General features: G+C 43.1%; 1 protein-coding gene and 1 non-coding gene across 2 annotated transcripts in view; one reads left to right on the top strand and one right to left on the bottom strand.

The window, feature by feature from the left end:
* Nucleotides 1–468: 468 nt before the first annotated feature.
* The window catches only part of LOC134661720 (laminin subunit alpha), a 71,341-nt gene continuing 45,986 nt past the window's right edge, over nt 469–25,823 (bottom strand). The window contains exons 40-70 of the mRNA XM_063517897.1: nt 25,392–25,503; nt 24,481–24,595; nt 23,376–23,537; nt 22,986–23,205; nt 22,004–22,113; nt 21,350–21,471; nt 20,343–20,616; nt 19,708–19,866; nt 18,753–18,940; nt 17,747–17,943; nt 15,591–15,724; nt 14,909–15,106; nt 14,460–14,608; nt 13,392–13,501; nt 12,327–12,495; nt 11,514–11,724; nt 10,908–11,063; nt 10,339–10,509; nt 9,626–9,809; nt 8,580–8,712; nt 7,494–7,685; nt 6,835–7,022; nt 6,289–6,402; nt 5,608–5,769; nt 4,756–4,928; nt 4,304–4,540; nt 4,113–4,232; nt 3,335–3,496; nt 2,615–2,849; nt 1,973–2,176; nt 469–762 (exon numbers count right to left, since the gene is read on the bottom strand). Of these exons, the coding sequence (XP_063373967.1) occupies nt 500–762; nt 1,973–2,176; nt 2,615–2,849; nt 3,335–3,496; nt 4,113–4,232; nt 4,304–4,540; nt 4,756–4,928; nt 5,608–5,769; nt 6,289–6,402; nt 6,835–7,022; nt 7,494–7,685; nt 8,580–8,712; nt 9,626–9,809; nt 10,339–10,509; nt 10,908–11,063; nt 11,514–11,724; nt 12,327–12,495; nt 13,392–13,501; nt 14,460–14,608; nt 14,909–15,106; nt 15,591–15,724; nt 17,747–17,943; nt 18,753–18,940; nt 19,708–19,866; nt 20,343–20,616; nt 21,350–21,471; nt 22,004–22,113; nt 22,986–23,205; nt 23,376–23,537; nt 24,481–24,595; nt 25,392–25,503 (5,324 nt within the window). The 3' untranslated portion in view covers nt 469–499. The remainder of the gene's footprint in view (nt 763–1,972; nt 2,177–2,614; nt 2,850–3,334; nt 3,497–4,112; nt 4,233–4,303; nt 4,541–4,755; nt 4,929–5,607; nt 5,770–6,288; nt 6,403–6,834; nt 7,023–7,493; nt 7,686–8,579; nt 8,713–9,625; nt 9,810–10,338; nt 10,510–10,907; nt 11,064–11,513; nt 11,725–12,326; nt 12,496–13,391; nt 13,502–14,459; nt 14,609–14,908; nt 15,107–15,590; nt 15,725–17,746; nt 17,944–18,752; nt 18,941–19,707; nt 19,867–20,342; nt 20,617–21,349; nt 21,472–22,003; nt 22,114–22,985; nt 23,206–23,375; nt 23,538–24,480; nt 24,596–25,391; nt 25,504–25,823) is intronic.
* On the top strand, nt 1,377–1,448 carry Trnam-cau (transfer RNA methionine (anticodon CAU)). Its single transcript has one exon. It is a non-coding gene; the product is annotated as a tRNA-Met (tRNA).

Here is a 25,823-nt window from a genome sequence, read left to right as displayed (position 1 = left end):
ATTTGATTAAACTTATTAATATTAGATTCATGTAGATTTCTGTTAAATAGTATAATCTGAGATTTACAGAAAATATTGTGTTACAGCCTCTAGCCGCTCAGACATCCAAACTTGTCATTACAAATGCAATTTTGATTTGTCAAAATAGATATTCAAATTAGAATGGAACGGGAGACCTTTTTATAGGCCTCTGGGCAGTGAGGAGACACTCCTAACTTCGGGCAAACTCGGCTCCGTTCGGCTCAGCATTGCTCCGAGCAATTATTAGGGTTGACACATTTTGACGTCCCTTTGCGTGCACGACCACAGATAAGATAATGGCTCGAATTTTGACAACCCTAAATAGCCGAAAGGGATACAACCCTGCAGAATCGCTGTCAAACTTCGGTTACGAGTATGTAGGAAGTGTCATTTTTGTACGATAGTACTATTACTTATTCTGTGCTCTGGCTCTAGAGGGATAGAAGATTTGAAACAATTCTTACTTCGATCATGTTCTTTAGTCCACAGGACAAGCCCCGATATGCGTGTCCCTATGCGCCGCCGATAACGGTATAGATATCGGCTGCTCCCTAATCTGTATATTCCTTATACACCCAGTAAAGCCTCGCTTGGATCGGACCCCGCGGACTCTCGCGACGGCCTTCTCGTGGCCTCCTATGTAGAGGGCCGAGCGGGTGTCGGTGGAGGGGCCGGTGCCGAGGCCTGCGTCGCCGAAGTGGTTGTCGACGCCTACGGATACCACGTGACGGGCTTTGGCCACTGAAAAAAAAAGGATTTTGTTCATTGCATTTCCAAATAAAATGTTGTCGAAAATATTGATATCTGGATTTTAATTTTAAATGGTCATCTATTAAAAATATTGTCTTCGGTTACCGCGATAGTTACTCATGATATTAAACCCCCCGTCACCCGCCTACCCCGTTGACCACGAACGCTGTAAAGGGTTCGAAACGTCGGGTTGTAGAATAAATTTAATATACGCGGTATAATCCGTTTTAATAGTTTTATTTCATGGTCTATTCTTATTTCTCCCGCAATGCGTCGTTTTATTTGCCATGTTGAAAATTGAATTACAAAAAAAAAACAAATGTCAAATATTCCATAATTATACTTGTTTAATACTATTGCAAACGACTGTACAACCCGACACTGCTATGACGTCATCTATATTCCATTCCGAACCCCTTGTATATGACACCGTAAGATTGTGAACCCGTTAGTTTATAATCTAACGTAGGTTAGGTTAGATTATAATCTCCCTACCGTCAGTTTATAATTATAATGTAACTAGCGGGATTATAATATGACGAGTGTTAACAATTTTACGGTGACATAATGTAAGGCGGTCGACAATTTCGGTCCGTCAGTCATAGAGCAGAGTGGCGCAGTGGAAGCGTGCTGGGCCCATAACCCAGAGGTCCGTGGATCGAAACCACGCTCTGCTAGTAACTTTTTGCTTTTATTTTTTGTTCACACCTTTTTTTTTAATTTTGTACATAATTCAATTAAATAGGTACTGTAAAATAAATTCCTCTTTTTTTAAACCTTCTTATTTATAGAGGAATGCCCTTGCAATAAGCCCCTGCAATGCAAGTACGCCGCACCTTGTATCTCGCTCGGCCCACCTGCTGCTATAGTTTCATTGCTTTTGTGTGTTTACACTTTAGAGCAATGAAAATTGGTCACTTTCTATGGAAATTGCCAAAATTGACCAGTCATTTTTAGTTAATAGAGACCTTTTTTCATTGCTTTTGTGTGTGTACACTTTAGAGCAATGGAAATCGGTCATTTCAATTAAAATTTGACCTTTTTCATTGCTTTAGAGCGTATTCAGCTTAATCTGGCTTTGTCAATATTACACTGAAGAGCAATTACAAAAGGTCACTTAATAGTAATTTTCATACTTGGTGACCCATTTTCTACTCTCGAGTGTATGACATGTGTTTTCATCCACGCAAGTACGCCGCACCTTGTATCTTGTGCCAGCTGCCGTCGCACAGCGAGGTGGGCTCGGCGAGCTTGTAGCTCGCGTGAAACTCCCCCCTCCCGTTCTCCACGTTCACCACCACCTCCCCCTCCAGCAGCTCCAGCACCAGGTAGTCCTTCTTCCCGTGCACGGCCAGCAGCAGCCCGGTGGTGTTGCGCGGCCTGATCCCCATGGAGATACTGGTGCCTCGTGCAATCTACTTCACCTGGTCGCTAGTGTCCTAGTACACTTTAGAGCGATGAAAATTGGTCACTTTCTATAGAATTTTCCGAAATTTACCAGTCATGTTTAATGAATTCAGACCTATTTTCATTGCTTTTGTGTGTACACTTTAGAGCAATGAAAATTGGTCACTTTTTATGGAAATTGCCAAAATTGACCAGTCACCTTTTTTCATTGCTTTTATGTGTGTACACTTTAGAGCAACGGAAATCGGTCATTTACAATGAAAATTTTACCTTTTTCATTGCTTTCGAGTGTATTTCAGCTTAATCTGGCTTTGTCAATATTACACTGAAGAGCAATGAGAAAAGGTCACTTTTAATAGTATATTTCATACTTGGTGACCCACTTTCTACTCTCGAGTGTATGACATGTGTTTTCTTCAACGCAAGTACGCCGCACCTTGTATCTTGTGCCAGCTGCCGTCGCAGAGCGAGGTGGGCTCGGCGAGCTTGTAGCTCGCGTGGAACTCCCCCCTCCCGTTCTCCACGTTCACCACCACCTCCCCCTCCAGCAGCTCCAGCACCAGGTAGTCCTTCTTCCCGTGCACGGCCAGCAGCAGCCCGGTGGTGTTGCGCGGCCTGATCTCCATGGAGACGGAGAGGCTGATGCCGACGCGGAAGTTGGATTCTTGGAGCTGGTGGTAGAAAAAAATCGGTTTTAATTTAACGGTTTGTTATTTAGTACTTTAAAATTGTTACAGACTTGGGTCTCCTTTAGAATTGCTACAAGCAAGCAAGGAAGTGCCACCGTAAATGTAAAAATTACGAAATAAAGTACCTACTGCAAATTCAGTGCCGAAATACGAAAAGTTTAGACGGATAAAAGAAAATTTTTGGGACAATAAGTACCTATTTTAATTGGATTAGTTTTTATTTTGCTCGTTTTTAGATAAAACCTACGAAAAGACGAAGGAGTCTATATTAAAAGACTCGGAAGATTTAGAGACATGCAATAGACCCATGCGCTGAAGTATCCACCCAGAGGCCGTGAGTTCAAGTCTCACCCAAGGCAGTAATTTTTCGTGCACTAAAATTACTCAACTCATGAATCAAGATTTCCACCTAGACTTTTATAACTCGATTTCTCATCAACTATATATAGCTCCAGGTATAAACTTACCTTCAAGTAGTTGCTAGTGGTATTCGTCGAAGGTCCGAAGTACACACCATCTTCTATATTGTCCGTACAGCGCAGGGCGTTGACTCTGCGCAGCACCTCGGTGACGTACTGCCCGTTCATGATGAGGCCCTTGAGGCAGCCCTTGAAGGGTTGGTAGAAATCCTGGAAGAAGAGTTGAAACATTAATATGGATATATCCTTAGGCCTCCCTTAAACAGATCCCGTAAGGCAGGAAAAGGGGAGAGGCTTAGGTAAGCCTAGAGTTACATATCTTAGCCAAGTGAAAATTATGCGTCGTACTTAGGGAAAGAGTCTTTTGTCTCTGTCGAAAAAGGGGCGTCTAATGGTGATATACAATGTTTGGACTGACGTTTATCTGACATGGCTATTTATACGTTACGTATAACATTTGACGTGCCCCTCCCCCGCAAAAATCGGCAGACTGTTTTGTACAGAAAATTACAGACAAGGCGTCTCATTTTGGTTATATCCTCTAACGCGCGCTTGTATGAGGACATTAAAAGACTGGCACAAGAAATAAAAGTATTGGCGTTTACTGCACCGACAAGATGAGTTTCTACAAAGACGGTTGAATCTACATCACTGTATCTTAAAGATATGGGTTTTTAAAACTAACTCCAAGATGTCAAAGGCACCGGATTGTTACAACTGACACTCGCTTCCCCAACCATCTGGTTATCAACCATCTTCCCATGACCAAAGACAGGTCAATCTGTACGAGTGAATTCCTGCTAAGAGAAAAGTTTTTAATACTCACTTCAAGATGAGTCTTCGCAATCTCAGCGCTCTTCAACCCTCCGTAATAGTACGGAGCTGTCAGCGGCACCGGATTGTTACAGCTCACACTCGCTTCTCCGACCATCTGGTTATCAACCATCTTCCCATGACCAAAGACAGGTCAATCTGTATGAGTGAATTCCTGCTAAGAGAAGGGTTTTTAATACTCACTTCAAGATGAGTCTTCGCAATCTCAGCGCTCTTCAACCCTCCGTAATAGTACGGAGCTGTCAGCGGCACCGGGTTGTTACAGCTCACACTCGCTTCTCCAACCATCTGGTTGTCAACGGTCAGTTTTCCATGACCGCTGGTGCGGCTGACTGTGACCGTGTGCCAGTCTGTGCCGCTGTAGGTGTCTGGAGATACGATGATGACAGTGTCACCTCCGCAGTTGAAGGTGAAGTGGACCTGGAAAACAGTTGAGATTAGATGTCGTAGAAATTTGAAGGGGACGTGAATATTGGATGCACTACATGATCTTTAAAGACAAGATAACTCTCTTATTTAACTCTTTGACCTCCACTCTCACTCTTCTCTCACTGTTCTCTCTTTTCTTCTCTTCTTCGTCTCTTAAACGTCAATTGTCGCGTGCAAATTTTACACATATTTTTTGCAGAACTTACTTGAGCATCCTTCATGTAGATAGCCAAGAACTGGTCCGGAGCTCTTTCGGTGGTGGCGTAGAAGATGACACCGCCATGCTTGTCGAAGGTCCTCAGCGTCACCATCAGATCCAGCTCGTCTGACTGCCGGCCAGGCAGCTTGGCGTACTCGATGCGGCTGTCTTCGCGAGTACCTGATTAAAAACGTTCCATTAATAATGTTTCGTGAAAGACCAGCCGGCCTAGCCAAGGTGACAATCCTATCGCTACGACAATGAAACGATGTGCCTGTACTATCACTCTTCCATATTAGTGCGTCAGTGACAGTTGCGTTTCAATCGCTACGAAGCATAAGCGATTGGCATGTTGGCTACGCGGCCAGAACTGAATGTAGACCTACAATCGCTCAGTAGGTTTCCTAATAGTCTCTATGAGCTAACGTTAAAATTCCAGCAGACTACACAAACATTTTGGCATTTCCCTTCACTGAAGAACATCTAGTACAGTTTGTAGCTTTCTAATAGAGCCCGAAGGCTAATCCTATTGTCTATTGTTAAGTAAAACCACTCGTGCCACGTGCCACAACCACCTGCATAAAAAATCGGTACTTCGGTTACTGAGTGCCGGCGAGTCGAACGCTACAGAACCAGTCTAAAATGTGTCATCGAGATGCGTAACAAAGGCGCGTTATCGGAGAGCGCACCTACACTGGTTTTTTGAGCGTTGGACTAGCCCGCGCTCAGGTGCCAAATAGAATAATTAGGACCCTTTTTTGCAGGTAAGTAGCACGTGCGGTTTTACTGAACAATAGACAATAGGATAAGCCTTCGGGCTCTACTAGAAAGCTATAAACTATAATCTAAATTTACTTACCAAACCTGTACCCCTCAGTGGGGTCGCCGATAGTGTAATGCCTGTCATGAGCCAACGCGCAGCCTGGTTGCGGCTGCGGTGCTAGTCGCGGCGTCGTTGGCCGCAAGGTTGACGGAGCCGGCGCTTGGGTGACAGGCGGCCGGGTCACTGGTTCCACCCGGGCTGGAATGGACGAAGCTAGTTATAAAGCAGCCAGGACTTTCAGATGCAAGGTTCTTTTTAGGGTTCCGTACCCAAAGGGTAAAAACGGGACCCTATTACTAAGACTCCGCTGTCCGTCCGTCCGTCCGTCCGTCTGTCACCAGGCTGTATCTCACGAACCGTGATAGCTAGACAGTTGAAATTTTCACAGATGTATTTCTGTTGCCGCTATAACAACAAACACTAAAAAATAAAGATTTAAGTGGGGCTCCCATATAACAAACGTGATTTTTGACCGAAGTTAAGCAACGTCGGGCGCGGTCAGTGTTTGGATGGGTGACCGTTTTTTTGCTTGTTTTGCTCAATTTTTTGTTGATGGTGCGGAACCCTCCGTGCGCGAGTCCGACTCGCACTTGGCCGGTTTTTATTTATTTAAACAGTCGTTTGTTAGATAGACTAAAGAGTTTAGTAAAGAACGACTAAAGTTAGAGTAAAGAGAGCCTGTAAAAGTAAGTAGACAATTGACATGAAGTAGAATACCTGGTGGTGGCTGTGTCTCCACTTCGCCCTGGAATGGATTGTCCGGTGCGGGGGGCGGTACCGTCGGCAGCACGTGGTTGGTCGGCTCCACTCTATGCTCCTCCCACGTCGTTTCTGTAACGAAATTCTCATTAAAGTACCAGCTTTAGCTTTTTCCACGGTTCTAGCTTCTAAAAGTATGCACAAAATAGCAAATACATATTAAATCTTATCTCTTTTCAACAAACACAACACGACAGACAGGGAAAAATGACTGCGAGTAGATATGGATACCAACAGGTAAAATGCTGTTGATTATGACCTTGAAAATTACAAATAACTTAATTTTATCCACTAACCTGAGGATGTGAATCCACTGATAGTGTCACCACACCGTCCAAAGGTAGCCCCTCTTTTACTCGCAGGCTCGAGCAGGTTCAACACTCGTCCATTAATAATGGCATCAGCTATGCAACCACGGAAGGCGGTCTTGGTTGCCGCCTTGTTGGTGACCACATAGTTATGCAAAGGCATTCTAAACCATCGTCTAGTAATTAATCTACTAACCTGACGACGTGAATCCACTGATAGTGTCCCCACACCGTCCAAAGGTAGCCCCTCTTTTACTCGCAGGCTCCAGCAGATTCAAGACTCGTCCATTGATAGTGGCGTCAGCTATGCAACCACGGAAGGCGGTCTTGGTTGCCGCCTTGTTGGTGGCCACGTTGATATGCAAAGGCATTCTAACCCATCGTCTAGAAATTTATCCACTAACCTGACGACGTGAATCCACTGATAGTGTCCCCACACCGTCCAAAGGTAGCCCCTCTTTTACTCGCAGGCTCCAGCAGGTTCAACACTCTTCCGTTGATAGTGGCGTCAGCTATGCAACCACGGAAGGCGGTCTTGGTTGCCGCCTTGTAGGAGACCACATAGTTATGCAAAGGCATTCTAAACCATCGTCTACTAATTAATCTACTAACCTGACGACGTGAATCCACTGATAGTGTCCCCACACCGTCCAAAGGTAGCCCCTCTTTTACTCGCAGGCTCCAGCAGGTTCAACACTCTTCCGTTGATAGTGGCGTCAGCTATGCGACCACGGAAGGCGGTCTTGGTTGCCGCCTTGTAGGAGACCACATAGTTATGCAAAGGCATTCTAAACCATCGTCTACTAATTAATCTACTAACCTGACGACGTGAATCCACTGATAGTGTCCCCACACCGTCCAAAGGTAGCCCCTCTTTTACTCGCAGGCTCCAGCAGGTTCAACACTCGTCCATTGATAGTGGCGTCAGCTATGCAACCACGGAAGGCGGTCTTGGTTGCCGCCTTGTAGGTTGCCACGTAGTTGTGCGTGCCGCCGAGGAGAAGAACACCGTCTAGGATATTGAGCGGCTCTGGTGCTGAGTCGGAACTGAAAAATACAAGTTTCATTTAAGGTCACTTTTCGTAAACCTTATGTCCAAGACAAGGTCAACGCTAGCCAGCTATGTTGCTGTTAGTATGGTTAGCTCATGTCTCTAGAATTCATTTTTAAATTTACGGTACAGGTCGTATTCAAACGTGGACGTACTGATGATGCCGTGGGATGTGGCATATGGCCCGGTGGCCGAATGGTTACTAAACGAGCGAGGTGTTCAAAATCACCTTGACACGCTCTTATTCTCCTAAGAATAAAGTCGCGTCAAGATCATTCTGAACACCTGGCCCGCTCAGCAACTTCTGCTGCTGACTGAAACAGCGTTGATCGCAGCCGCTCGGCCGTCCACTCAGTTTGCACATTAATGGCGTTATTCATAAACGGCTGCTAACTTAATCTGTTGATGATCGTTGTTTGTCCCTATCTGTTTTTATAGACATAGAGAGGGACAAACGATGATCATCAACTGATTAACTTAGAAGACGTTTATGAATAAGGCGGTAAGACTCCACGTGCCACTGTGAGTCGTTGTACGTCTGCGACGTGTCCAGTGTGTCTCGTGGACTCATCCGCACTAGTTTCTACTGGTTACATACCTGTAGTGATCATAGTCGTCGACTCTCATCCTGAGCGCGGCGCCGTGACTCACAGTCACCACGTGCCACTGAGAGTCGTTGTACGTCTGCGACGTGTCCAGTGTGTCTCGTGGACTCATCCGCACTAGTTTCTACTGGTTACATACCTGTAGTGATCATAGTCGTCGACTCTCATCCTGAGCGCGGCGCCGTGACTCACAGTCACCACGTGCCACTGAGAGTCGTTGTACGTCTGCGACGTGTCCAGTGTGTCTCGTGGACTCATCCGCACTAGTTTCTACTGGTTACATACCTGTAGTGATCATAGTCGTCGACTCTCATCCTGAGCGCGGCGCCGTGACTCACAGTCACCACGTGCCACTGAGAGTCGTTGTACGTCTGCGACGTGTCCAGTGTGTCTCGGGGACTCATTAGGACTAGTTTTCCTGTGAAACAGAATTATGTAATAAAGAAAATGTATCTGTAGAAAATGATATAAATTTCCCAAAAATAGGTTGTTTCCTTCAATGTGATTTTTGATGTTTCTTAATACTACATTGGTGGCAAACAAGCATACAGCCCGCCTGATGGTAAGCAGTCTCCGTAACGGGCGGTTACAGTTTACGGTTCAATTTGTAATGGTTATTGGTCAATTGCAATTAACGTTCGGCCAGGCGTGGCTCACTCCGCGATTTCGTCGCTACGCCACAAGCATCTACAAGTATATGCGGCCCACTCCAATTTTGGTTGCCGTGCACTGCTACGGAACGGACGCCTGCCAGTGTTGTGAATAACGCTTATTTTTAGGCTTAAAGACTCGAGCTCTCAAGACTCGTAAGTCTTGAAGACTCGACTATATTTGAGAATTGTATATATTTATTTTACGCGTATGGATGTAAGAAATTGCGTTTGCCGCTTTTGAGGCGTTAAGCCTCAAGAGTCTTAAGGGTTCGAGTCTTTAAGCCTCAAAATGAGCGTTATTCACAACACTAACGCCTGCTCGTGCTTGCGCCACCTAGCGGTCATGTCGTAATAGACGCGTTTTGTTAGAGAGTGAATCTTCTGTACCTAGTACTAGGTATTTATTCTGTGGTTCGGCCAACACTCATTGACGTATATCTCAGGACTGGCCTTACGGGCAATAAGAATGGAGCATGAATGGGGCCAGTACAGAGGTGTGACAACACTAAAACGCGATTGGTTGATGAGTTCGCATCACGCGCGCGATTGGTCGCAACTAGTTGCGTTAGACTGCACGATTGGCTCGAATTCGTGAGTGACACCGCTGAACTAGTACTATTTTTAGTGCCCGTAAAGCCCGTCCTGAGATATTACGTCAATGCCAACACTGATCCTTACCATTGGTCAGAGACAGAGTCAAGCTGTCCTGCATGGTCGGCGTCTGTGTTCTGCTGATGTAGACAAATATCAGCCCGTCAGGTTGGTCTGTCTTGAACTTCAAGGTCAACTGCAGGTTTTCTGTAGAGATGTTCATGTAGCGGAGGGTGCTGTCTCCGCCTGACAGGGATACTAGGGACGCGAACTGGTAAGGAAATAACCGTTAATAATATAAAGAACTATAAACTGAAATAGATGTCATATATGAACAAGTTTAGTGACGAAGCCCTCAAGTGGTGATGGCCGGATTCGAACCGGCGTCTTTGGCAATCCGGGCTAACGCCTTAAACCCCTAGCCCACACCGCCACGGCGAATTACTTACTGTTTTTTTAATTTTCCTTTTACTTGTGCTACTTAAGACACTGTTTTTGTCAAATGCCATAATTCTTAGCTTACGGAAAGTTTGGATTTCCTTGCAAATGTGAAAATATTATTTAGCAAAAACTGTCGTATCTTTTGATAGAATCGAGTTAGAAGTCTGTTTTTTACGCAACCCCAAGAAATTGTAGTACCTAATTATGTTATAGACAACTACTATTGATTGCAAAGGATATTATCGGCTCTAAAGCTTTATCTCAACCGTAGACCTAATGTCATTCGACCATCTCTTTCTTTTACATTCTCGCCTCCCATTATCCGTTCCATCCCCCTTCCTCCTTCTCTTTCTACTTACCTTGCACCCGTCTCCAACTCCGATAGACTCCACACTGTTCTTGCTAAGGTCCACGCTGGCCTCGTTGACGTTGATCTGCCTCATGCAGCCATCGAAGCCTTGGTCAGTGATCTGGATGATACCCTTGTTGTTACCGCCGAAGTTCATGCTGTCTACCGCGTAGATTTCGCTCTGAAAACACAGAAATATGTCATATGTCAAATTATTTGGATATCTTATCTAGATACACAACAGTTCAACAGTCCAACTTTACTTTATTGAACCTACCTGCAATTATATTCTAGTCACCTCTAACCTTCCTTTTTGTGACGAAACGTTAGATGTTTGTCATATAGTAACTGCCAGTTTCAAAACCATAAACTGTATTAGTATTCATTCACTCTGTTTATTAGTAATTAAGTTTTAAAGCGTTTTTTCACAACGAGAGTTAAATAGTTTGCAGTAGTAGTGGGGTGTCTATAGAACCCCATTTTTTACCTAATAAGCCTGGAGACCAGAAAATTAAATTAACATTCTCTAGAGGATCTTTTACCCGCTGTCAGTCAGCCTTCCATCCCTGTCACACGTACCTGTGTAGACGGAGACACCATCTGGCTGCTCTCGTTGTCGACGCTGAGCCAACAGCTCTTGAGATGCCGTTTGGCGTCCAGCTTGTGCCATTTGCCGTCGTTGTACTCTTTGGTTGTTCCGACGATCACCAGCTCTTCTGGGTTGCCGAGGGAGACCTTTGAAAAACGGAGATAATTAAATAAATATTAAAAAAAAACTTTATCAAGATTTTTTTTAAACCCTTTGGTTTAATATCATAAACAAAAACATCACTCAAACGCCAAGATCCCGGGCACAAGCAACCTAATGAAAATCCCACTCGTAAGTGTGAAGGTTACTTTGACAGCGTCCGCCATAACACCTATAGTGGTCCTTGGGCACGACTAGTAACGACACCTTTAGGCGTTCTTGGCGTTCAACCAAGATTGGATGGACACACAGATTGGTGACTGCTGGCTTATCCTTTTGACCCTTAAATTGCTTATAAAGAACCTGGGGCCAGTTTCTCAAAAGCTTGATGTAACTTGTAATACAAGTGGAAGTCCCTGTCTGGAAAAGCTGTCAAAAAGTGACATCCGCTTGTATTACAAGTTACAAGCTTTTAAGAAACGGGCCCCTGGACTTACTTGTAAGTACACTTTTCCATCTTGCATCTGAATGGAGAAGAAGTTCCTATCATCTCCAGCTAGGAAGATCAGACCGTTTCTGGCGTAGGTCCTGAAGAATAGGAGCACGTGGTTCTTTTGCGGGTCGTGGGACTGGACGGGCATGGTGACGTGCGCGCGACCGTTGAAGCGATACTCTTGAGGGCCGGACTGGGATGTAATCAGCTTGTCTCTGCAAGCATACGCAAAAGATTACAATCTGTTTATGTTAGTCAAATCAATTATCAACTCAAAATCAGGAGTCGATAAACTACCTAATTTGTGGACTCAAATCAATTACGGGTATCTACTCAAAATCAGGCGTCGGTAAACTACGAGTATCTACCTAACAGTGGACAGAATTACCACAATTGAAACCAGAATTACCTCCATTTGTGAATGAATACCTACTGCCGCGAACACAAAGGCCGCTCTAGTCTGCTAACAGTCAATGTATTAAATCGGATAAAAAAAATATGTACCTATACAAAGGTAGTGTATACATATTTTTGGCATTTTGTCCGTATCGATATGAAACACATTGACTGTACAATTTTCTGAATACGCCCAAGCAGGCGTGGATCACTCCGCGATTTCGTCGCGTCGCAACAAGAATAGGTTCTTCTGAAAGTACATTCGTTCCACACCAATTTTGGTGGCTAGCTAACTAGCCATAAGCCGCGCCACCTAGCGGTCATGTCAGTCGTAATCGTAACAGACGCGTTTTGTTAGAGAGTGAATCTTCTGTACCTAGTACTATTATTATTCTATGCCCTAAGTATATTAGCAACTCACCTCTGCCTGGCTCCCTTCAGTTTCTCCGCCGCCTCAAAGTTCCACAGACCGACGGGCGTGTCTCCCAGCATCAGCTCCTCGATCTGACCCTCGAAGGCCGGGTAACTGACACCTTGCAGCTTGGAATTGGATGGGACGCCGCCCACGTACAGTTTGGACTTCTGGCGGTCTGTAAAAGGAATATGTCATGGTTTTGTAATGACTGCATGATTGCCAAAAGGTTTATAATAACGAACTAGAATAGCTATTCCGTCGCCGGTTGATAAGCACGAACTATCAGTTGAAAGGTACGTCTCTATACTGTGCTTGAATGCAAAGATAATATAACCAGGCCAAAGGTATGGCGCCATCGCTCGAAAATATTGCACCATACCTTTGGCCTAGTGTCGAGTAGATGGTGATACTTTTTGATATTTAACTAATTTAACACACATTAGTGAAAGAATAAGGATCAAATTCAAATGGCATTCTAGAAGTTTTAACCTTCTGTCTAAAAATGGCAGTAAATTGACTGTTGACAATCCGACTCTATTTCCAATTCTCTTTGTTTTAACTTTCAAATGTCGTCGTTGACTTCAGTCTCCAAAACATAAGAATCAACCAATCTAGTGGGATTGGAACAATAAAGAAAAGTCAATAATGTAAGTTCCTTCACCCACACTGGTAACTGTCCATCGGTAAACCTTATTACAAAAGGCATAAGGTCCACCGATGTACAGTTGAGAGTGTTGCTGTTTATTATTATCATTATCTGTTAAGCAGGCAGGCAGTTGAAATAACTGATAATGCCTGTATCCAGAGTCATCAACAGAGTTTTCCGTGTTGAGTAGAATTTGTGTTTATCTAATTTATTCTTGAGTTCATTGACATTTTGGGCCGATACTACGTCTTCTGGGAGTTTGTCCCAAGCTTTGACCACTCTGTTGCTAAAGAAGTGTCTATGAGGATTATTGTAGGACCTGCGAGACACCAGCTTATACTGGTGTACTCTCAGACGGTTGTTATTATTGCGTTCTAGCATCTTATGGAAGTTTTTGAGATCATAGTGTTGGGTTAGTATTTTACCCAGATTGAAAATGGTGTGTTGTCCTGGGAGCACGACCTCCTTTGAATGGTTCTGTTCCGTTCCGTCATCTAGAGCTTCGCGGATCGTGAACTTCACATTGCCTCCGACCCTGCAAATGAATTATAAATTAATACACTACATGGTGGAAGGTCTGGCTGTGTGCATCTTTTAGTAAGTATTATAGTAAGAAAGTAGATCAATTTGAGCAGCAGCGTCTAAGATGCGATCTAAGCCCTCCTACACGTACACCCGTAACTCGACTGGACAACTCCATTGCGCATCGTGTGACCGCATCTTCAAGACAAAGTTTGGTTCTGCGAGCCACGTTAGGGCATTTCATAATCCGAATAAGAATTGTTGATGGAATCGCCAGTGCCGGATACGGCAAGGAAGGAAGATTGACTGAATATACTATTACCTATCGATAATTAATAAATTACACATGATCACGTCACTAACAGTTTTAGTTATCTCACCAAGTACATGCCAGCCAGCAACATGCTGAGGTGAGACCATTTCGTGGCACTTTCTCCTTTTTTATGTTTCTCTGCTTGTATAATTTTCTTTTTTGTGTTTGTGCTCACGAATAAAAATATTTCTATTCTATTCTACATAACGGTGCTGATAATCTTACAAAATTGAACAAGAACATGTCGGAAAGTGGACCCTCGGGCCCAAAACAGTCACTATATATAAACAATGTTGACGCTAATTTGAGTAATATCATCGCACACACTGTTAACTGTAGGTAGGTACATCGGTGTACCTTATGCCTATTGTAATAAGGTCCACCGATGTACAGTCAGCAGCAGAAGTTGCTAAGCAGGCGAAGTGTTCAAAATTACCTTGACGCGCTCTTATTCTCTTAACAATAGAGTCGCGTCAAGATCGTTTTGAACACCACGCCCGCTTAGCAACTTCTGCTGCTGACTGTACAGTTAGGAGTGTTGCTGTTTGTACCTAATAACTTCGATGTCGAATTAAAAACCGTTATCTGTTCTTATTGACAGCCATAAAGATAAAATGTTGACGGATAACCTGGACAACGGTTGGTAAAGGAAACTCACCTATCAACAATGACCTGGTACCACTTGTCGTCATCAACTCTCTTGTCGCTGTTGATCCTCATCGGCTCACGGCCGGATTCTGCGCTGTCTCCGATGTCAATGACCAGGTAGGGGTAACCATTTTGGATGCTGACTGCCATGAAGTCGTCCTGCGGAAAAACGGTGTTAGTAAAAGGTTTCACAAACAGAAAGAGATTTTTATGATGTAGTAGGCTAGGTAGAGAAAGAAAGAGAGTGTGAAGTGCTTGGTAAGCCTCAGAATTTCTCAGATCAAGCCATCTGCCATTGAGACACTTTCTATAAAACTAGTAGATTTCAGTTTGGGATTCCTAAGACAGAACATGATCCTAACAGGAGATTTAAATGTGGGAGATGGCATTTAATTAATGCTGTTCAGAATTCTAGGTTCCTAAGATCCGTTAAGTATTTTTCTCTTTAAAATAACTTACCGATTTAGTCCTCCTAAGGCTGGTGCCTTCAGGGTTTCCGAGATAGAAGAGGAAGCCATCAGGAGACCTTGTCTTGAAATAAGCAGATACGTGGGTAGAGGTGGACATCTCGTCGATGGTGTCAGGGATGCGTGGTTGGAGCGTCGCGAAGCGGTCGAAATTGACGCCGACTTGAACCCGGTTGGCAACAGTGCGTGCCTAGAAATATAATAATAACGTCACGTTTTTTCGATCCTCGTAAGGCCCAATGTGCGTTACAATGTACGCTCTTTTTCAATCTAATTTGAACCTCACGAAAACGAAATAAAGTAGCATTTCTTTTGTTTCATCGTTTTCTATTATAAAACAAACTAATTTCACCCTAATGTATTATACAACAAGGTTCAAATGAAAAGTAGGGAACTTAGTATTGTGAGCCTTACGATGCTATTGAAATTGAAGAAAAATAGTAGTTCAAACCTCTGCCTTGATAACCCAGTCTATGCGCTATACAACGATGAGAACGACAAGTTTCACGTATTTCATGTCAAATATTGCTCGACATGTTTCGCACCATAACGAGAAGCTTCAACGGGAGCACGCGTTGGCTTCTGCTCCATTCGAGCAATCTTTGACTTGAAATACGTGAGTGACCCGTTTTGATATATTCACGTAGATATATTCAGTGTTATTATATACGTACTTGTTCAATTTGCTCCTTAATCTTGCTAAGCTTCTTGGCGGCTTCAGCCTTACGTTTCTCGAAGTTTTCCTGCTGAGTACTGACCCCGTCATATTTCTGCTGCAGCTTGGGCTTCAACCCATTAATGTTGTTTACTGAAAGAAAAATCATCATCATATCAATTATCCCCACAGCCTTTGACTTATCGCCCACTGTTGAGCATAGGCCTGTGAATCTATAACGGAACACCATAGATGGTGCAGGCCGGGATGCAGGCAGACTAAAAGGGGTGGCTTTTGCCCAGCGATGGGACACTAAATTAGGTTAATAAAAATAAATACAACGAGGACCGGTCTGATATAGTCGGTAGTGACCCTGCTTATGAAGCCGATGGTCTTGGGTTTAAATCCCGGTAAGGGCATTTGTTTGTGTGATGAGCACAGATATTTGTTCCTTAACCATTGATGTTTCCCACCTGGTTTTTAAATTTATTTCAAGTTTTGGTTCATTTTTGCATACTTCCTGACACCCTTATGCCGTACAAAAGGCTAAGATACTGTGGGTGATTATATCTTGGTATATACTGTTAGAAAAGTAAATAATTTACGCAATCTCAAATTATTTCTGAATAAAATTATATACTTCATTTGTCGCGTTTTTGAAGTGAAAACTTCTTTAACGGCGCTGGGCACTTTTTGAGGTGGGGAAAAAATGATAAACTCGAGACAGCGTAAGGCGATCACGTGACCGTAAGGGGCGTAAGGCGATCACGTGACCGTAAGCCCCGTAAGGTGGCCACTCATAATTTAAATGGCATTTAAATCAATAAAGAAAAACTCAATGTTATTTGACATTTATGTAGCGGACTCCTTTTCAAGACTCTTTACCAAAGAGTAGTATAATATATATATGAGACTCTTTACCTATGTTCAAATAATTTGACGTTGTCATGGCAGTATGTGAATAAACATGTCAATGAAAAAGTGTGATCTTATTTGAGAATGATAATAATATATAATAAATAAATAGAATACCTCCGCTAAACGTATGTATCGTGTTACCGGGCGTCGGTAACATAGTGAGGTGAGTTTTCACTTCTATCGGCACTCCCGGAGTGCTACCGTTGTTGCTTGTTTATTTTTAACAGCAATCTTATACATTCTAGACCTGTGGATATAAAACCACACTGCAGGCTAGCATGCACTGGGCCCAGGACGTAGCGGCCTGGAGAGCACTGGTGAAGAGTGCCCACAATCGTCACGTCCCTCAGCCATGAGGTTACGACAAGAAAAAAGAGAGAAGATACTAGTAGTTCGCCCCGAACTGAGAACTCGCGGTTCGCCAAACCAAAACGGTCAAGTGAATGCAGTCGTCAAAGGATCGAAAACCGCGTGCGATTTATTGCAAGATCTGTGGAGCCCTTAAGTGACAAATTTAAGTCACCATAGAAATTAAATAAACTGTATCTGTAGTAAGCCGTAATCTTTCTTGTCAACTGTCAAATACTAATATTATGTTTATTTTAGTGTCAGACCAAGAAAAGTCTGCAGCGGATTTGACAGCCCTCGCAGTGCCAGTGTTATTTTAAACGTCAAACTACTATGAAATTATGACGTGTAAATAACACTTGCACTGCGTGGGCTATCAAATCCGCTGCAGACTTTTCTTGGTCTGACTTTATTTCGTTTTTATCTTGCTAATTATTTTAAAATCTTAAATTAAAAAACAATATTATAAACGTGTAAACCGAACACTTTCATTTGATACCAAACTCGACCATACTTTCTTGCAATTAAAATGACCAGAATAGCAAGACCCCTCACAAATAGCTTTTTAGCATTTTAAGCTCTTCTAGCTCAATAACCTCTTGATCGAGCCTGCTCAAAATTTAATGACTAAAATATAATGCCCTCAACTTTACGTTCACCCAATTTCATTTAAATTAGAACAAATTTACTCAAGTTATTGTGTATCAAACTATCCTCTGATAGTTCAGCTTAAAAACATCGAAATGCCGGGACGTGCCCCTAGCCAGCCGCGTGTTCCAAGTTGAATGTAAGAACTTCACTTCGCTTCGCTCGCTCGTTCGATAAGAACTTCACTTCGCTTCGCTCGCTCGTTCGATAAGAACTTCTCTTCGCTTCGCTCGCTCGTTCGATAAAATCTTTGCCACTCACCCAACGTCTCCACGTTATCCTTCATCTTCATCGCCTCGTCAGCTTTCTTCGGCAGCGTCTGAGCTGACTGCTTGCTGGCGTTCAGGTCGTTCCCGAGGTCCGACATCTGCTTGAGGGTGCTCTTCACTGTCTGGTTCACCTTCTCGGCCTTGTCCATCTCGTCTTGGAGGGACCTTTTTGTGATGGCCGGTAAGGAGCTGGGGGGAAAATGTGGCTGTTACAAATTTTAATATCTGAGAGACCGAGCTTTGCTCCGAAAACATATAAAAACTCAAAAATGCGCGTTTTCTCAGAGATAAGACCTAATAGCAGGCGTGTCTCACTCCGCGATTTCGCTTTGCTACAGGTAGCTAAAAGTACATCCGTTCGGCCCCAATTTTGGGGAAAGCCATAAGCCGCGCGTGGCGCTGTCGCCACCTACTTAGCGACCATATCTGTGCTGATCGTAACAGACGCGTTTTGTTAGAGAGTGAGTCTTCTGCACTTAGTACTATTATTTATTCTGTGCTAATAGCTAGATCGACTTTTCGTCCCTGAAAACCCCCATCCCCCATATAACAAATTTCATCGAAATCATTAGAGTCGTTTCCGAGATTAATATAGTTTGTCGATTTTGAACTGGCCACGAACGGCTTATCCTTTGTCTATTGTTAAGTGAAACCGCACGTGCTTCTACCTGCCTAAAAATTGAGAAAGGCTGTGTCAGGGACACAGCCGCAATGGTTGACGTAAAACGTTGGTGTGGATAGCTAATGCGGAAGAAAGCCGAAGGCCGAGCTCCGCGTAGGGCTGAAGGCCCGAAGCGTCCAGGATGTCAGTGCTTAAACACAGAAAAATTGAACAAGTGTCTAAATGCGAACGCCGAAGGCCGAGCCCCGCGTAGGGCCGAAGGCCCGAAGCGTCCAGGGTGAAATTATAAGAAGCGGACTTGATAGGGCCGATATGTGCAGCAGTATAAAGGTCCTGTAAAATAATAAATAAAATTAGGTAAGAAAAAACAACTTACAGGACTATAGCGCTGTTGCGGTCATCACACTCCTCAATAGTCTTCTTAACTTGCTTAAGGGCTAGTTCTGCTTTAGTCTGGTTGGGTGCCAGAGCGTCGTTGACTACGCCGAGCGCTTGTATCGCTTGGTCGCGGAGCGAGCTTGAGCGGTTTAGAGCGGGGCCGACCTTTTCATTTAGGTTTGTGTTCTACGGAAAAATGTAGTAATTAATAATTTGTAGCTTTATTGATCAATGTAACGTGATATTTACATCATCTTCATTGGCCTTTACGTCTATTGCAGACAATTTATGGTGTAACACCAGAGACACACCGTATTCGGTGGCTGAATAGACCGATGCGAGACAGACATGGTCTATCACAGGCCTGACAAGAGAGATTTGCGGAAAACGGTACAGAGACGCCTTGTCGTCGTTTTTGCCTCTTGTCAGCGAGTGCGGTGAACCAGGTCTCAGCATAAAACCCTCCACGTCCACAACACGTTTGCGGTATTCCGTCCACAAATGAACGGAGTAATTTTTTTTACATGACATACAAAAAATATAATTATCTGACCTGGGGCCCAAAGCGGCAGGTGAGTTGCCATCATTTAGAGAAAGTGACAATCATTTATAGAAAACGCCAATTGAAATTTTAATGGAAAGATCTTTACGCATCGGCCATTTCGATAAATTTTCACTTTTCGATTGACTTGTTGATAAACGATTGTGATTTTTTAGTAAAACCGTAATCAACTCTAAAGAATTGTCTAACAAACATTTCGAGCTTACAAACATATCGCCCAGTTGAATTCACTTGGCTAAACTGAGGGCTGATGTAGACGGCTCGCGAACTTGCATACGATTTTAGTTACATTGCGGACTATGTGGTTACGCCCAATTCAACCGTCCAATCAAAACCCGCAATGTAATGAAACTCATATGAGAGTTGTCGCATCGTCTAAATGAGCCCTTACAATGTTATTGGTCTTAGTATCCGCCTCCATCGCCTCGTCGGCGGCCTTCCGCGCGGCCCCGATCTCTTGAACGATGCTTGAGTAAGCGGAGGCTGCGCTGTAGGCGTGCTGGCGGCGAGTGTCGTTCTCTCGCTCTGCCAGGGCGTGGAGGTTCTTGGCCTGAAAGAGACAGATATATGAGAATATGAGCTACATGCATAATGGCTACGCAATATTCCACTTCGAATAGAACTTCGTCCCACAGCGGAAGATTTACTTCAGATTGACCGAAACTCAGAACGATTAGCAACACGATGGCGGAAAATTCAAAAGATAAAGACGCTGCTACTTTTTGTACCATGATTGTTAACCTATTTATCAGTCATAAGAATTCCTGAGGATATTGTATGGTATAGTCTTTTAATTTCCTAGATCTGCTGATGCGTAAACTAGTTACTATTGTCCAGTTTGGAGGAAATAGCTATCAGATTTTACTTTTCAAATCGTCAGCATAGCTTCTAGCAGCATCAGTCGCGTGGACGACAACTTGGAATCTCCTTCCCGCGTTCCTTCAACGCTTTACTCCAACTTATTATTCTCATGTTGTCTAATTTCATGGAGGTGGTAATATAGACTATTGTTAATTTAGATCTTACCCGACTCTTCAAATCATCAGCATGGCTTCTAGCAGCGTCCGAGGCATGGTACAGACTTGGGATTTCCTCTCCACGCTCTTTTAATGCCTGTTCCAACTTGTTGTTTTCCTCATTAAGGCTTTCTAAAGCTGAAGAAGCGTTGGTGACTATGGCAGCGGCGAGGTTGTTCAGTCTGGTGGCGTTGGCGATGTCTGCGCCGGCGTCGATGAGGTCTTTCATGGCTTCAGAGTTGAGGTTGCCGACGGAGGCGACCTTATCGCTGAACTTGGAGTTTCTGTAAGGAATTGGTTTTATGAATTAAGTAGGCCTACTAAGTATATATTAATTACAGTCTGTACTCTGTTTTAGGGCAGACACAATGTAGGATGTCGTGTACGAAGGTTAATTAGGAAAGCTGACCCCACCACCATGTAGAAAATTTAGCCGGGAAGAGAGAGAGCTGGGAGTCTTAAGTAGGGGTTTGAAAGAGGAAGGGCCAATCCAGGCACAACTGAATTCAGATCTGAATGTCTACAGCAGCCATTCTCAAAGTGTGTTCCTGCAGGGGTTCCGCAAGAATTTAGAATAATTTAGAATAATAAAATAAGCATAATTATTATGCTTATTAATAAAAAAATACACTTCTAAAAATTATTGTTTTATTGTAGGGTTCCATCAAGTATTTCGCTTTCCAAAAGGGTTCCGTCAAAAAAAAAGATTGAGAACCGCTGGTCTACAGTAACAGCTAAAGTTATGTGCCTGGCAATGGGAAATACAGGATGGTCTGGTACAATGTTACCGCGTGTAATGGTGTGTGTGTGTGTGTGTAATGTGTGTGTGTATGGTGTAATGTGTGTGTGTGTTAATGAAAATACCTACTTGTTGATCGTTTTAAGCATATCAGCAGCCATGAATTCTGGGTGATATTAGCTCAGAACCTGTAGGTACTCGAAGAAAGGCCATACCTACGCCTAGGCGGTAGTGGATGGACGGTGACTAGGTGATGCAATGAAGAGTTGAAGACTTACTTGTTGCTCGTTTTAAGCCTGTCAGCCACATCGGCCCGCTGGTTCGCTGCAGCCGTATGCTCCATCATGTCTTCCATCTTGACACGAAGCTTCCGCGCCTCGGTCACCAGTTTATCGAAGTCCTGGAATATAATCATGGTTAAACTGTCGAATTCCACGATATGACGTCACCCATAAGCGTTCTGGCTCAAATATGAGCCGCTGGGAGCTGACAGATTAAAACCTCATGCCGATCAACGGATACAGTGGGTAATTTTATTCAAAAGTTTGTTTTTTCAGATTTGGGAAATTCTTGTTATTGCTACTCAGAATCATGAGCTCATTCGATCCAAGTAGGAGTAAAAGTCTTCCAAGATTTTTATTTCCATTTCTTTACCATTTTCCGTAATAGACTTCGTATGACGGTAACGAAATCGATAAATTGAAATTGCGTGGACATTTTGGGAAACTTTTTTTCCTATAAGGAACGAAGGAGCTCGTGAGTATGAGTAGATATAATATCAAAAACCCCAATATGGAAAAAATGAAGTACCTATTGCAACTTTAAATTGTATCATACTTATTATGAGTCTTTCTGTGAAAACGCAGTTTGTTCGATTTTCAGGGTTTTTTCTGTCGTAAATTGTAATATAAAGTAATCAATCATAAACATACCGTGGCTTGTTGGTTGACGGGTTGAACGAAGAGGCTCATCCTCTCGAGCTGCTGCGTCGCGTTCGTGTGGACGTCGAGCGCTTGGGTCCTCTTGGGTGCCAGGTCTTTTTCTGTAACAAGAATCATTAATAGGGTATTTTCCTACTAGTCAAATCAGTTACTTTTTTAGAACTGTCAAAACGATTTGCTATTATGGAATTTATATGAAACATTACATCGTGACGTCACGGTCAACTCACCTACTTTTTGTATTTCTATCCGATTTATTAAATAGAACTTGTCTTTAAAAATAACTCCTATCTGTGTTTTTCTATCTGGTGCTTTATTTCATGCATGGTGTAAAATAATTTATTTTAAATACAGTAAATGAACCCTATTATAGATCCCAGTAAATGAACACCTAGATCATCATCCAATACTTTAATAGTCAAAATAAACTTTTTTGGCGTCAGGCGACAGGATTTTGTCGGTGTCCGACGACATAGAATTGTTGGCGTCAGAAGATAGAACTTTTTTATTTATTTATTTATTTATCGGTTTCAGACTACATATTATTATTGTATACACTCTCACATCGAATGGCGGTCCCTATGACAGTTACTTCAAGTTGCTTCTAGCCTCTTTTGGTTTGGCTTAATTTCAAAAAATATAATAGAAGAAATATGTTTTTACCGTATTGTTATTACGTACGTAAAAGTCACATTTAGAAATAAATATGTGTTATACTTCCAAAAAATGTCTACAATTATTTTACGTGACAGCTACTCCATATAAAAACGAGCTGTCACAGGCTATCATTCGACGCGAGAGGTACAGTCAGCAGCAGAAGTTGCTAAGCGGGCGAGGTGTTCATAATTATCTTGACGTGATCTTATTCTCTCAACAATAAAGTCCCGTCAAGATTATTTTGAAGACCTCGCTTAGTAACTATTGCTGCTGACTGTATACTGACTGCAGTTCACGCGAAGTCTGCTGCAGTTACCTTTAACGTCATCCCTGATCTGCTGGGCCTCAGTCAGCGCGCCGTCGACCTTCGGTTGCTGGCTCAGCTCCAGCCCCGTGGCCAGGTCAGCCACGTGCTGCACCATCGCATCGGCCGCTCGCGCGTTGTCGCGTATGGACGACAGGACGATGTCCGCATCAGACGACAGGACGCCGGCGCGGTTGATTTGCTTTTCACTGTCTGTCGCTGCGAATTCCGCCTGAAAAGGAATCGTTTCAAATTTTGATATTTCAGATGTTATGTTATGTCTGCGGGCACCATTTTTATCGCCTGTCACTATGCCCGTCACTTTCGCACTTACATACTTGTTAGAACGTGACAGGCATGGTGACAAGCGATAGAGCGGTAGCCGCAGCTGTCAAAACTTACGGATCTGAGCAGCCCTCGGCCAGCGTTCTCGATGGAGTCTACTGCGTTAGTCGCAGCGTTCACGTCGACGCTGCGTAGCTCGGCGAGGCGGGGACGCAGCGATGAGGTCTGGTTGGAGATATAGTTCAGCCTCTGCGTGGTGAAGAATGAGTCGGCTTTGTCCTGCGAAAGAAAATTAGGTAACAAAATTATTCCTTATAAACAAACAACAAAATATAAAAAGTTAATAAATAAAGAGAAACGTAAGTTCCTACTTATTACATTGATTGTCCATAATTTCTTGACGTCTACGTATATACGTCAAAGCATCTGGGTTACGATTTTCAACGGAAATGATTCAGGCGTTTTAAGGTAGACGTCCACAGGGTCGCATCGCACGCATCGAATTAGTGGACGCACTTGTATACGAGTACCTATACAAATAATACTAAAATCCGTTGCGTGCGATGCCTTGTGGACGTCTACCTTTAGGAGATTAATATTATGACCGCCATTGTCGACAGTAGCCGACATAGGTTACAGTACTTACAGTGTACAATTATCCTTCATACATTTCATATTGTCTCGCCATCGTCGTCTATTACAGGAATGTTGCGGATGCAGATTTTTTGACATCCGCGGACGCGGATGCGGATGCGGATATTTAAAGGCTCACATCCGCGGATGCGGATGTCAAGATTAGGTACTTAGAAAACGTCAAATATTACATTTTTAGTATTTTTTTATTAAAAAAAAAACGAAACGTTTAGTATTTGAGCAAGAATATAGGTGCGTTATATTTAATAAACAGTAACTTCGCCGACTTTTCTGGATCTAGACGATTTCGTTATAGGTAGGTAATGACGAAATTACCTAGCACTTACGCCGCCGCTAAGACGTTCCTGTACCGATTTGTTCGACAACCGCATCCGCATCGATTTTATGCGGATGCGGATGCAGATGCGGATGTTGAAAATAATGCGAAAGTTCCGCGGTTGCGGATGTTCGCAACATCCCTGGTCTATTACCCACAACCCAGCTTACTGCTGGGATAGACAAGATCGATTTGTGTAAGATCGATTGTGCGTGCGTAAATATGTTAAAGGGCAACTGCATGGAAATGTACCTTAAACTCCTGAGTTTCGTTCGCCAGCCTCGCGCTCATCTCCTCCACTGATATGACGAGTGCGTCGGTACAGGAGTCGCATTCTTGACAACCCTGCTGGGGAATCAGCACCCATCTGCAAAAGTGGTTCAAAATATTAATAGGCAGGTTAGGAATATTTATTCTGACGGCTTTTACAGAGATTTTAGATAGTCAAGTATTCTAGTTTCCCCGTTACTTAGTGAATTATTGTAGTTTTTGTGTAAAACTATTTCACACAAATCGTTCGGTGGTCTTTCTCCGTAATATTTCTTGACAAGTGCTATGAGGTAGCGCCAAAGTAAGAGTAAATAGATTGTTACTTAATCAGGTGTGACTAGGAGCCTTTCTTTTTCTCATTTCCTATCGATAATTTCTGTAGGCTAACTCGTCAAAATTAAAACTTTATTTTATTCTTCTGTCTAGTCTAGTCTAGAAGTATGTAAAGTGGGTGACATAGTCACTGTGTGACAAAACCCCTTTAAAAATTAAGATAAAAAAAAGTATGTAAAGTGTCATTCTATGGAACTTGCTACGTAACTATGTAAACAAAAGTCACTAGTAAATTGACATTCAGCGAGGATTCAATATGGCGGTTTGTTTTTAGGTACATAGTTCCGTAGAATGACACTTTAACAAAAACTGTTTCAACTTATTAAAAACTACCGACCGACTTCGCACGGGTTAACAAATTATACATAAACCTTCCTCTTGAATCACTCTATCTATTAAAAAAACGCATCTAAATCCGTTGCGTAGTTTTAAAGATCTAAGCATACATACAGACAGACAGCGGGAAACGACTTTGTTTTATACTATGTAGTGATTTCATAAAATGTATAACAGCGCCATCTAGTGACTTGAGAGGTATATTGTTTGCCATTGTTTCTCACCTTTCCGGGCAGCGGTCACATTTCTCCCCGATGACTCCGGGCAGGCACTCACACTGGCCCGATTGAGCGTTACACATAAAGCCGAGTGAATATCCCTTGTTGCAGTTGCAATCTGCAGAAAAAAACATTATGAAGTACTTTTTCAATTTTCTTACATAAAGGCAGCGTGCGTGAACTTTATTGGGTAGCTCAGGGGACATATAGGTAGTCTGTCAAGCCGGATGTCAGTAGCAATGTAAAGCAAACTAAAGTATGGTATCCCTAGGAAAGGAACAAAAAGCAGCAGTGTACATCGAACAACGATGAAATGTAAACAAAACTGTTCCACAGATAAGATATAAATGACACGCGATTTTCGAACAATTCAAACGTAGTGTTGCTAACCCGCGATTTTTCAAATAGCCCGCCTTTTTCTACTGACAAGATTGGCTT

The sequence above is a fragment of the Cydia amplana genome, chromosome Z (assembly GCF_948474715.1).
Source record: "Cydia amplana chromosome Z, ilCydAmpl1.1, whole genome shotgun sequence".
Classification (NCBI taxonomy): domain Eukaryota; kingdom Metazoa; phylum Arthropoda; class Insecta; order Lepidoptera; family Tortricidae; genus Cydia; species Cydia amplana.
The sequence above is the reverse complement of the archived record's forward strand: the minus strand, read 5'-3'. Positions and strand labels throughout refer to the sequence as shown.